This window comes from Manis javanica, chromosome 10 (assembly GCF_040802235.1).
Source record: "Manis javanica isolate MJ-LG chromosome 10, MJ_LKY, whole genome shotgun sequence".
NCBI classification, from domain to species: Eukaryota; Metazoa; Chordata; class Mammalia; order Pholidota; family Manidae; genus Manis; species Manis javanica.
Window position 1 is genome coordinate 115,323,957 of NC_133165.1, and position 13,860 is coordinate 115,337,816.

At 36.6% G+C, this 13,860-nt stretch overlaps 1 protein-coding gene across 2 annotated transcripts in view; it reads right to left on the bottom strand.

The window, feature by feature from the left end:
• Positions 1–13,860, bottom strand: part of SMC1B (structural maintenance of chromosomes 1B) — an 82,486-nt gene that overhangs the window by 28,945 nt on the left and 39,681 nt on the right. For both annotated transcript variants that reach the window (XM_073214024.1, XM_037006788.2), the window contains exon 12: positions 10,287–10,433. In XM_073214024.1, the coding sequence (XP_073070125.1) occupies positions 10,287–10,433 (147 nt within the window). The remainder of the gene's footprint in view (positions 1–10,286; positions 10,434–13,860) is intronic.

Consider the following 13,860-nt stretch of genomic DNA (forward strand, 5'->3'; position numbering starts at 1 on the left):
TCTCCCTCCTGCTTTTCTCACTCAAAAAGGTCAACTAATAACTCTTAAATTAATTCCTTTAATGGCTGCATATTATTCCAGAGTGTGACTGTACCAAAATTATTCAATTAGTCTCTTAATGATGGGCATTCACTTTGTTTCCAAGTTTTTGCCACTATAAACGATGCTCACCAACATAGCGGTCTATAAACCCTTAAGTGTGAGTGCTTTTACTTCCATGCAATGGATTCCCCAGGGTGAGATCAATGGGTCAAAGGTATTCCTGTTTTTAATTTAAAAGCTGGTACCAACTGCTTTCCCAAAGGCTGTAAGCATTCACATTTCTATAAATAATGTATGTGTTTCTTTACATCTCTTAACAGCACATATTTTTCCAAGTCTTATAGATAAGTATGAAGTAATCTTCAATTAATTTGTATTCCCCTGAGTACTATATTCTGCAGTGAACATTTTTTCATTTACTAGCCATATGGATTTTTTCTTCCTGTGAACTGCCTAATTATTGCCTTTGCCCAGATGTTACCATGTCTTTTTCATGTAAAGAGTTCTTTGATGGTATAGAACTTACAGTCTTCACTTTAAACTTAAAAAAAAATGCTTACAATGGCTTTTATCCTCATTTGAAAAAATTTTTACATTCATGTTTTTAATCTTTCTGGAATTTACTTTTATGTCATAATATGGGGCACAAAATTACTTTCTCTAGATGTGTCAATATCATATTGAATAATCTATCCTTTTCCTACTAAACTAAAACATCATCTTTGTGGTATACTAAGTTGTCAAATATACAGGGACCGATTTCTGGAATTCCCCCTGTTTCATTTATCTGTCCATTTCTATGCCAATACTGTATCAACTTGATTACAATGGCTTTTCATAGTATTTTGTATGCTGTTAAGAGAAGTTCTACATCATTCTCTTTAGTCACATATTTTTTGACAAGTCTCAGAAAACTTTTCATGTGTAAGAATTAGGAGATAATTTTATCAAATGAAAAAATCCTTGGTAATATTTTAATTAAAATTGCATTCAAGTTATGTATTAACTGGAGGACTTCTAACACAAGAATATAGGATACCTTCCCTCTCAGTTGTCTTATGTTGTCCTTCATTAAGATTGTTCTCTAAAAATACTGTGCCTTTACATTTATTCCTATTGTCAGAATATTTTTCCATTTTTAGATGCTTTTTAATAGTACAGAGAAAAACTAGTTTATGTATCCCTCCCATCATCTTATTAAGTCTAGTGGTTTTTAAACTACAATTTTATTATCAGCAAAAAGTTACTTTTTCTCTTCAAAGATTTATACAAATTACTTCATTTTGTGCCCAATTGTATTTACTGTAATTTCTAAGACCACATTAAATAATGGTGATAACAGATAACTCTACTTACTGACTTTTTAAAAAATAGTTTTAATGTTTCACCACTTAAGCCAATTATTTGTCAGTTTGGGGTAAGAACTATTTATTTAAATAACTTCCATTTACTCTTTTATTTAATACTTTAATTAGGACTAGCTGCTGAACTTTATCAAATGCCTTTATATGTATGATCTTATCTTTTCCTCCCTTTAATTTGTTAATGTAATGTTGACTGATCACTTAATATTGAAACAATTATGTATTCTTGGAACAAATCATAGTCAGATGTATTTTTCTTTCCTATTTTACTGAATTCTCTATACTTACATTTGACTTAGAAATGATCCATTTATATTTACAAGGGCAGTCAGTCTTTAGTTTTATTTTTTGAAGTATCTTTGTAATATTTGATTTTAAAGTTACATCAGCTTTAGAAAATAAACGGGGAAGTTTCCATCTGTTTCTATGATCTGAAATGGCTTTTTTGTTAGAATTATATTGGATAGAACTCAGCTGTAAAACCCATCTGGTCCCAGAGTCTTTTAATTGTGGTAAATATGCATGACATGAAATCTACCATCTTTAAGCATATAGTTCAATAGTGTTTAAGTACATTCACATTGTACAAACCATCACCAGAACTCTTCATCTTACAAAACTGTTACTCTATACATGTTAAACAACTCCCAGTTCTCCTATTCCTCCCAGACCCTGCCAACCACCATTCCGCTTTCAGTTTCTATAGATATGACTCCTCTGGGGATCTCATATAAGTGAAATCACATAGTATTTGTCTTTTGTGACTGGCTTATTTCATGCAACATAGTATCTTCAAGGCTCATTGATTTTGTAGCACATGAATTTCCTCCCTTTTAAAGGCTAAACAATACTCCACTGAATGTATATACCATATTTGTTTGTCCATTCACCCACTGATGGGACACTTGGGTTGCTCCTATTTTTTGCAACTGTGAGTAATGCTGTTATGAACATGGGTGTACAAGTATCTCTTCCAGACTATGCTTTCAATTCCTTGGGATATATATACAGAAGTAGAATTACTGCATCATATAGTAATTCTTTTTCAAGTTTTTTGAGTAGTTACCATACTGTTTTCCATAGCTGATTCACTGTTTTACGTTCCTGGAGTCCTTTTTCAATGATAGATTACTCAACAATGGCTTAAAAAAATGCGGGTTTATTTTTCTCACACAAAGGCAGTTTAGATGCAGTTCCTCAACACTGGCATCTAATTTAGTACAATGGTTTTAATCCTCATGCTTGCTGTCTCTTAGTGCAAGATTGCTGCTGTGCCTCCAGGCCTCTTGACTGTGTTCCAGTCAGAGAGAAAAATGCAAAAGGGAACACCAACACTTTTATTTGTATCTCCAAAATGGTAACATGGCCAACACTAGGTATAAGGAAATCTGGGAAATCAAATTGTTTTAGTTTGTTACGATCCTATAAAAGAAGCAAGCAAAAAAGGAAGAAGTTGTGGATGGGGACTGGACACGTACTATGTGATTTCACTTAGATGAGATCAGCCAACTATCCTATTGTCTGCTACTCCCTAACTTCAAATGTCCCACTATTTTTCTGGTCTATCCTGGTAATTTATATTTTTCTGAAGATCATCCATTTCTTAGAGGTCTTACATTTTTTTCTAGTTATTTGCTTGCAAGAGCCTCTTGAAACTATTTTAATTTTCTTATTCTTGAAGTATGTTTCTCACTTTTCTTCCCTTCATTAGATTTGCAAAGAGTTTATCCATTTTATGTCTTTCAAAATAACCAGCTTTTAGATTCATTTGTCCCTTTCTATTTTGAATTGTTTTCTATTTAATTAATTTCAGAAAAGAATTCCTTCATAGTATTTTTTTGTATCCCAAAGACTTCCTATTCATCACTTTGGAGACACTATGTAATTTGCCTCTTGATTACTTCTGTGATCCCAAATTTATCTACAATTCTTAATTTCTATGTGAACAAAGATTTCTTTTGGTCACTCTCTCTAATGTTATTAAATTATTCTCAAAATAACAAAACAATTTCTACTTTTAAAAAACGATTGAGGTTTCCATTTTGGACAAGCATTTGATCAGTTTTTATTAATGTTTCAGGGATATTTTAAATATCTCAGTTATTGACTACTTACCATTATTCTACAAAGTTTACATTTATTAACCACTCAATCCTCTTAACCCTATTATGCAGTAGGTGTTTTTCTCCCCATTCTTTTGATGAGAAAACTAAAGCATCAAAGCATGTAAGTAGTCACAGTGCTAAGTGACAGAATCTAGATTTAAGCTTGATTGCATTACTGATTTTTCTAAGTTGTTATTTAATGTTTCAGTCTATGAGATCTGTCCAATTTTGAAAAAGGTATAGTGAAATGTTCCAAAATAATTTTTTAATTAATTATTGTCACTTTACATATTTAGGTGCTATGTGCTACAAAACAGGCTTAAAATGGTGAGCTTGTCTTTTATTACATCATGTCCTTTGTTATTCAGTTCATTCAATAAATATTTATTGAAAGGTTACTATATATGAGGATTTTTAACCTTAAAGTTCACATTGTCTGAAATTGTCACTCCTGTTTCCTTTTTTGTTGTGTTTGTCTGGTGCTCATTCCATACTTTTCAACATTCAATTTTAAGACGATTTCTTATAAATGACATTTAGCCAAGTTTTTTTAAATTTACATGGTTTATTTATGTATTTATTTATTTAAGGTATCATTGATATACAATCTTATGAAGGTTTCACATGAGGAACATTGTGGTTCCAACATTTACCCATATTATCCAGTGCCCCCCACACACCCCATTGCAGTGACTGTCAATCAGCATAGTAAGATGCTATAAGTCACTGTGTCTTCTCTGTGCTATTCTGCTTTCCCCATGACTTACCTACATTATGTGTGCTAATCATAATACCCCTTAATCCCCTTCACCCTCCCTCCCCACCCTCTTCCCATTGGTAACCGCTATTCCCTTCTTAGAGTCTGTTGCTGTTTTGTTTTGTTGTTATGCTCCACAAATGACTGAGATCATTAGTACTTGTCTTTTTTCTGCCTGGCTTATTTCACTGAGCATAATACCCTCTAGCTCCATCCATGTTGTAAATGGTAGGATTTGTTTTCTTCTTATGGCTGAATAATATTCCATTGTGTATATGTACCACCTCTTATCATTTACTAAAGGACAGTTAGGTTGCTTCCATGTCTTGGCTATTGTAAATAGTGCTGTGGTAAACATAGGGGCGCATGTCTTTTTGAATCAGGGATCTTGCTTTCTTCGGGTAAATTCCTAGGAGTGGAATTCCTGGGTCAAATGATATTTCTATTTTTAGTTTTTTGAGGAACCTCCATATTGCTTTCCACAATGGGTGAACTAATTTACAGTCCCACCAACAGGGTAGGAGGGTTCCCCTTTCTCCTAATCCTTGCCAGCATTTGTTTTTCCTTGTCTTTTGGATGTTGGCCATCCTAACTAGTGTGAGGTGGCATCTCATTGCGGTTTTAATTTGCATTTCCCTGATAATTAGCAATGTGGAGCATCTTTTCATATGCCTGTTGGCCATCTGAATTTCTTCTTTGGAGAAGTTTCTGTTCAGATCCTCCACCCAATTTTTTAATTGGGTTATTTGCTTTTTGGGTGTGCTCTTTATATATTTTGGATGTTAACCCCTTATCAGATATACTGTTTATGAATATATTCTCCCATACTGTAGGGATGCCTTTTGTTCTGCTGATGATGTCCTTTGCTGTACAGAAATTTTTTACTTTTATGTATTTCCATTTGTTCATTTTTGCTTTTGTTTCCCTTGCCCAAGAAGATGTGTTCAGGAAAAAGTTGCTCATATTTATATCCAAGAGATTTTTGCCTATGTTTTCTTCTAAGAGTTTTATGATTTCATGACTTACATTCAGGTCTTTGATCCATTTCGAGTTTACTTTTGTGTTTGGAGTTCGACAGTAATCCAGTTTCATTCTCTTATATGTAGCTGTCCAATTTTGCCAACACCAGTTGTTGAAGAGGCTGTCATTTCCTTTGTATATCCATGGTTCCTTTATCGTATTTTAATTGGCTGTATATGTTTGGGTTTACATCAGGGCACTCTATTCTGTTCCAGTGATCTATGGGTCTGTGGGTGAATGGACAACAAGCCAAACTGTGTTGATCACTGTGGCTTTGTAGTAGAGCTTGAAGTTGGGGAGTGCAATCTGGCCAGCTTTATTCTTTCTTTGCAGGATTGCTTTGGCTATTCAGGGTCTTTTGTGGTTTCATATGAATTTCAGAACTATTTGTTCTAGTTCGTTGAAGAGTGTTGTTGGAATTTTGATAGGGATTGCATTGAATTTATAGGTTGCTTTTGGCAGGATAGCCATTTTGAAAATATTAATTCTTCCTATCCATGAGCATGATGTATTTCCACTTATTGGAGTCTTCTTTAATTTCTCTCATGAGTGTTGTAGTTTTCAGGGTATAGGTCTTTCACCTCCTTGTTTAGGTTTATTCTTAGATATTTTATTATTTTTGATGCAATTGTAAATGGAATTGTTTTCTGATTTCCTTTCTGCTAGTTCATCATTTAGTATATAGGAATGCAACTGTGCACTAATTTTGTATCCTGCAACTTTGCTGAATTCAGTTATTCTAGTAGTTTCAGGGTGGATTCTTTAGGGATTTTTTATGTACAATATCATGTCATGTGCCAACAGTGACTGTTTAACTTCTTCCTTACCAATCTGGATGCCTTTTATTTCTGTTATCTGATTGCTGTGGCTAGGACCTCCAGAAGTATGCTGAATGAAAGTGGTGAGTGGGCATCCTCATCTTGTTCCCAGTCCTTTCCTTTCACTGTTAAGTATGATATTGGCTGTCTGTTGTATATGGACTTTATTATGTTGAGATATTTGCCCTCTATACCTATTATGTTGAATTTTTATCATGCATGGAAGTTGAATTTTGTCAAATGATTTTTCAGCATCTATTCAGATGGTCACATTTTTGTCCTTTTTGTTGATGTGGTGTATGATATTGATAGCTTTTTGAATACTGTACTATCCTTGCATCCCTGGAATAAATCCCATTTGATCATGATGTATTTTTAAATTTGGCTTGCTAATATTCTGTTGAGTATTTTTGCTTCTGTGTTCATCAGGGATATTGGTAATTTTTTTGTGTGGTGTCTCTGCCTGGTTTTGGTATTAGAGAGATTCTGTCTTCACAAAGTGAGTTTGGAAGTACTCCCTCCTCTTCTTTTTGTAAATTTTAAGAAGGATGGGTATTAGATTTTCTCTAAATGCTGAATGAAACCTCCATGTGTTTGTGGACTTTTTTGTTTTCTTTGCATAATTTATTTCAAGTTTCATACCTCTGTGGTCCTAGAAACTGGTTTGCACAATTCCAATCCTCCTTTACTGAGGCTCTTTTTTGTGGCATAGTATGTGTTCTATTCTGGAAAATGTTCCATGTGCACTTGAGAAGAATGTGTATCCTGGGGCTTTTGGGTGGAGTGTTCTGTAGATGTCTGTTAGGTCCATCTGTTCTAATGTGTTGTTCAGTGCTTCTGTCTCCTTATTTTCTGTGTGGTTGATCTGTCCTTTGGAGTGTGGTGTGTTGAAGTCTCCTAAATGAAACTATTGCATTCTACTTCCCCTTTTAATTCTTAGTATTTGTTTCACATATTTAGGTGGTCCTATATTAGATGCACAGATATTTGTAATGGTTATATCCTCTTGTTGGACTGACTCCTTTATCATAATGTGATGTCCTTCTTTGTCTGTGGCTACTTTCTTTGTTTTGAAGTCTATTTTGCCTAAGTACTGCAACTCCTGCTTTTTTCTCCCTGTTATTTGCATGAAATATCTTTTTCCATCCCTTCACTTTTAGTCTGTGTATGTATTTGGGTTTGAAGTGAGTCTCTTGTAGGCAGCATATAGATGGGTCTTGTTTTTTTATCCATTCAGTGACTCTATGTCTTTTGATTGGTGCATTCAGTCCATTTACATTTAGGGTGATAATTGATAGATATGTACTCATTGCCATTGCTCACTTTAGATTCATGGTTACCAAAAGTTCAAGGGCAGCTTCTTTACTGTCTAACAACTCACTTATTATGCTATTTCAAACACAGTCTTAAGGGTTTTTTTCCTCCTCCACTCTTTATATAATGGGTATTATATTCTGTACTCTTTGTGTATTGTTGACTGACTCTATGGGTAGGTGATTAAATTTTGCATTTGCTTAGTAATTAATTGGCCCACTTCCTTTACTGTGGTTTTGTTTTCTCTGATGACAGCTATTTAGCCTTAGGAGCACTCCCATCCATAGCAGTCCCTTTTAAAATACACTGTAGAGATGGTTTGTAGGAGGTAAATTCCCAAAACTTTTGATTATCTGCAAATTGTTTAATCCCTGCTTCAAATTTAAATGATAATCTTGCCTCGTAGAGTGTTCTTGGTTGGAGGCCCTTCTGTTTCATTGCCTTATATCATGCCACTTCCTTCTGGCCTGTAAGATTTCTGCTGAGAAGTCTGATGTTAAATAGCCTGATGGGCTTTACTTTGTACATGATCTTTTTTCTCTCTCTGGCTGCTTTTAATACTCTCTCCTTGTCATTGATTTTTGCCATCTTAATTATTATATATCTTGGTGTTGTCTTCCTAGAGTCCCTTGTGTTGGGAGATCTCTGCACTTCCATGACCTGAGAGACTATTTCCATCCTCAGACTGGGGAAGTTTTCAGCAACTATTTACTCAAAGAGACTTTCTACCCCCTTTTCTCTCTCTTCTTCTTCTGGTACCCCCTATAATGCAAATATTGTTCCATTTGGATTGGTTGCACAGTTCTCTTATTGTTCTTTCATTTCTGGAGATCCTTTTTCCCTCTGTGCCTCAGCTCGTTTTTCTGTTCTCTAATTTCTATTTCATTTACCATCTCCTCTACCTCATCTAATCTGCTTTTAATTCCCTCCATTGTCATTTCAGATAGTGTATTTTTCAAAGTTTCTCTTTCTTGAAGTCCTCCCTGAGACCCTGAATATTTTTCTGTAGCTCCATAAGCATGTTTATGATTTTTATTTTGAAATCTTTATCAATAAGATTGGCAATTACAGTTTCACTTAGCCCTCTTTCTGGTGTTTGTGGGATTTTTATTTGCACAAAATTCTTTTGCCGTTTTATATTTCTAATGATTACTGTTGAATAACTTTGTGTAGGTGGCACCCTGTAGTTCCCAGGAAGTCTACTCTCTGGAGCTGCCCAGCATCTGGAGTGATAGTGGGGGCCACAGGCATGTGGCACCAGCACCTGCCAGGAGGAAAGAGCTCTCTCCTACTTCCTGGCTATAGTGCCTGCCTCCACTGCCAAGTCTAGTGGGCCAGATGTGCAGGGAGGAGCCTCTGCTTTACACCTATATAGTTGCCAATAGATGGGGCTGCCCTCTAGCTGGCATGGCGTGATGGCAGGGGCAGCATGTGTTCAGATCAGTACCTGCCGGGAGGGAGGAGTGGCAGACTGTATATTGCACTGGGGGCCTTGGCGTTGTGTTGCCAGCCAGGAGGATGGAGTGTCTGAGGCTGCTGAAAGTTCCCAACCTGCTCGGCTGAGGGTGCCAGAATAACTCTGACTACCTGTCCTTTCTCCTGAGCAGCAAGCTCTGTGTACTCCTTGACCTTTTAGCACCTCTCTCGCTGTTTGGAAGTCTTTCAAAGTGCCTGCCTTTCTTTTGTCCTGAAGCAGCTGGTTGTGGGTATCTGTTCTCCACAGAGGCTGGAATCTCAGTCTCTCTGAGTATTCTGCCTGTCTTTGCTTTCTAATCCCTCTAATCTCCAGAGCACCATGTAATGTTGGTTTGAGCAGATCTCCAGGGCTGGGTGTTCAGCAGTCCTGGGCTTCTACTTCTTCCCAGCTCTGTTTCTCTTTCTCCCCCCTGTGAGCTGGGGTACGGGGAGGGCTTGGGTCCTGCCAGATCATGGCTTTGCTACTTTGCCCTTTTCTGAGGTCTTCTCTTTTCCCCAGATGTAGGCATTCTGTTGCAGTCTTCAGGTCACTGTTTTAGGATTAGTTGTATTTGCTGTATTTTAATGTAACATGTGGTTTGGGGAGGAGGTTTCTGCCTCACTTCTCATGCTGCCATCTTTTTCCCAGATATTCTGAACTTCAGGGCATAAGACTAGCTGCAGGTATTCCAGATTCTTTCTTCATCAGCTTGCTGCACCTGGACACATGGCGGTGGGAGAGCCTCGGTTGTGACATCACTACCACGTTTACTTTTTAACTGATGATGTCTGGTCTCTTATCGACAGGAAAACTAAGGCACAAAGGGGTTAGGTAAGTTGTCCTAGGTCAGACCGTGAATAAACGGCAGAGCCAAGATTCAAACACAGGCAGTATGGTTACAGAATTTATATTCTTAGGTCCTATGTTATTTTCCCTCTGTAAAGAATGTTTAATGATGCATTATTTGTAATAGCAAAAAACAAAATGTTTGTTGTTGGAGACTAGCTAAATAAACAAAATCTATACAATGAAAATACCAGGCAGGATTTATTAAAAATAAAGTGGTTTTCTATATGTTAATATGAAAACATATTCATGCTATGACATTAAATAAAAAATCTTTCTGGAAACACTATTTATAGCAAAGTCTGTTATAAAACAAATAGGAAACGTAATTTATATATTAGCATATACAGAGAAAATGTCCAGAGGCTATGTATCAAACTGCTTAGTAAATACCACTGAGATGTAAGGATAGGTAAGGGAAAGATTTGTTATTTTTTGTTTTATTCTAATTTGCATTATTTGAATTTATTTTGAAACTATAGGTATGGTACTTTATTGCCAAAGGAAAAAAGTTAAAAAATACACTTATTCTACTTAATATCTACTTTTACAATATGGATTTACCTTTAATTCTTGGATTAGCTGGGTTCTTCTGTCTCTTAAATTCTTTAACTCTTTTTCATCCCAGCATCTAGCCTTGTATTTTAAGTCACTTGACCCTCCAGAGATCACCCCAGATTTTAAAAATAATGTTCCATCAAGAGCTACTGTCTGTAAAGATAAAAATATTTTACCTTGGAGAAATGCACATAAAGAAGATAAAAATAGGATATAGCAAGGCAATTTTTATAGCTGAGAATTTGTAGATGAGAAGTACCACTTACCCTTACTAATAAAATACCTAGTTTATGAAGGGACACCAGCCAAAAAATAAAGTACAAATACAAAACCTGTTTTGTTAAGGTCAAAAACAATTCTAGGCAACAAATTAGCAGCAATTAAAAAGGTTCAAAATAAATTTGTATTAGTTCCAAACATTCAATACTGAGAAGCAAAAATCAAGGATATTTGTATTTAATATCAAGTAGTTTGCATTATAGAATCCTGGATTTGAAGAATTTGACATCACAACACTAAAACAACTTAGTAACTTTAGGATATCAAAAATATCACATTCTCCAAAATGGATAGAGAATAGGGACCAAGAAAAAATTTGAAATGGAGTCAAAGGTATAAAATATTTGAAGTTTATAGTTCTGTGAGTAGCATACACATTATGGAATAAATGAAAGCAATTCTCAATGTTTTTTACACTTCCAATTAATTAGCCAAAGCAGGAGACCATCTGTTGAGGACTAAAACCATGTAATGTAAACTGATTTTTTAAAAAGCCAATAAATAGGAGTTTCATTCATTCCTTCATTCAGATTCCCTGCATTTGAGACATTTTCTACTGGGGACTGACGTGGTCAAAGGAAGTGAAATATGGTTACTGACTATCAACCGGGAATCATGCTAGTAGGAACAGAAACATGTAAACACATCATTACAATACAAAATGACAAGAAGACAAAAACATACTCAGAGTAATCTGGGAGCATCAAACTGGGGGGTTCCCAACCCAGCCCAGAAGTCCACAGGCTTCCTGAAAAGAGTAAGGCTTTCACCATAATAGAAGAACTAATTAGAATTAAATTAGTTATATTTAACAGAAAACTCAGTCTATTTCTCTCACAATTACAGAGGTCAGCGTTCCAGGGTCTGTATGGTGGCTCCATAGTTAACAAAAACCCAGACTCTTGCTATAATATTGTTCTGCTATCCTCAATACTTGGATTACTCCTTAGGGAGACAGGCAATTTGCTGGAAGGCCTTGGGGATTCCCTTTCTTCCCAGCTGTTAGCTTGTTTGCTCATCAGGTCTGAACTGGCTCTTTGGAAGAACCCTAGGATACCAACTGCAATGGTACCTGATGGTATCTGTGGTGATGCCATGGAAACTGAACTACTATTGGTGGGCTGTAGTCTGGAAGGCAGTTTCCCTGACCAGCAAGCCCACTGTTACATACTCAGCTTATTCCTCCAACCTTCCTATAAAATCTAAAGTCATATGACTTGGTGAAGGGGAAACCCTAGTAAACATAAAGTTCTTCATGTAATTGTAGATTAATGATAACAAAACAAAGCAAAATAAAAAATATCTAAACTGGTATGGAGGCAGATTCCCTCGAGGAACACTTTTAGCTCATGCTGTTTTTGCCTGGCCAAAACACACCTCAATGGAATAAAGGCTCAGAACCACACAGACTCGTTTGCTTCTGTTTTTTAAGTTGTTCTCAATAAAGCTTACTTTACATTTACACTGTGTGTCACTTGTGATGTATATGTCAGTGTCTTTTATATGACAATCTTCAAAGTTATTTTATAGTCTAGAGGTGACTCCTAGAGCTCTTAGCTATTGCGTCTGTTTCAAGGAAGAAGGAAGGAAGGTAAAAGGTTCTATTAAAGAAATTTTCCTGGCAGGCCTACTGGCCATTTACATCCAACGGCCCCTCCTAGATTGTTACACAGTAAGATCCAGGTTTTGTTAATAAAGAGAAAAGGGCGAGGGATACTAAGCACGCAACTGCAGTCTCGACACTGATAATTAGGAGGTGGCCTAGGAAAGGGCAGTGGTAGAAAGCTGGAGGTGGGGCATTGGTGAGTACAGACTGGGTGTGTGTGCAGTAGGGAGAGAGGGACATAAAGAATTTGGAATTCCTATAAAGCAAGGCAAGAGTTAGGGAACAACTTAGAGATGAAGATAGTAGATAGGGTGGCTCTTTGTATGCCATCATGGAAAGACTGTAGATCAATGCAACTGAAGACAGATGGGCTTGTAGAGGAGACTGAGTGGGATCAGCAAGGAATGATTTGACAGCAAACAGGGGACAAATGATCAGATATGACCTTTAAGCACACCATTCTGGCAACTATTTGGACATGGGTTAGTTCCAATCAAAACTGAAGGTGATGGTATGAAATCAGCCAATAAGACCCAGGGTGAAAAACAGGAAAAACATTTGAGAAATATTTAGGAGTTGTAATTAGAAAAGCCTGGGAACTGCAGACATTACAAGGAAGTACTTGAGGAAGAAAAAATTTCATTTGGCTAGAATATTCTTACAAAGAATTTAATTGAAGAATATCGGAGAGATATTCAAATTTTGAAAGAACACGAATTCAGTTTTTTTAAAAACTTTGTTATCAATAATCTACAATTACATGAAGAACATTATGTTTACTAGGCTCTCCCCTACACCAAGTCCCCCCAACAAACCCCATTATAGTCACGGTCCATCAGCATAGTAAGATGTTGTAGAATCACTACTTGTCTTCTCTGTGTTGCACAGCCCTCCCATTTACCCCAACCCCACATTATACATGCTAATCGTAATGCCCCCTTTCTTCTACCCCACCCTTACCCCTCCCTCCCCTCCCATTCTCCCCAGTCCCTTTCCCTTTGGTACCTGTTAGTCCATTCTTGGCTTCTGTGATTCTGCTGCTGTTTTGTTCCTTCAGTTTTCCTTTGTTGTTATACTCCACAGATGAGTGATGTCATTTGGTATTTGTCTTCCCCCGCTTGGCTTATTTCACTGAGCATAATACCCTCTAGCTCCATCCATGTTGTTGCAAATTGAAGGATTTGTCTTCTTCTTATGGCTGAATATTCCATTGTGTATATGTACCACATCTTCTTTATCCATTCATCTACTGATGGACACTTAGGTTGCTTTCATTTCTTGGCTATTGTAAATAGTGTTGCCATAAACATAAGGGTGCATCTGTCTTTTTCAAACTGGAGTGCTGCATTCTTAGGGTAAATTCCTAGAAGTGGAATTCCTGGGTCAAATGGTATTTCTATTTTGAGCATTTTGAGGAACCTCCATACTGCTTTCCACAATGGTTGAACTAGTTTACATTCCCACCAGCACTGTAGGAGGGTTCCCCTTTCTCCACAACCTCACCAACATTTGTTGTTGTTTGTCTTTTGGATGGTGGCCATCCTTACTGGTTTGAGGTGATATCTCATTGTGGTTTTAATTTGCATTTCTCTGATGGCTAGTGCTGTGGAGCATCTTTTCATGTGTCTGTTGGCCATATGAATTTCTTCTTTGGAGAACTGTCTGTTCAGCTCCTCTGCCCATTTTTTAATTGGA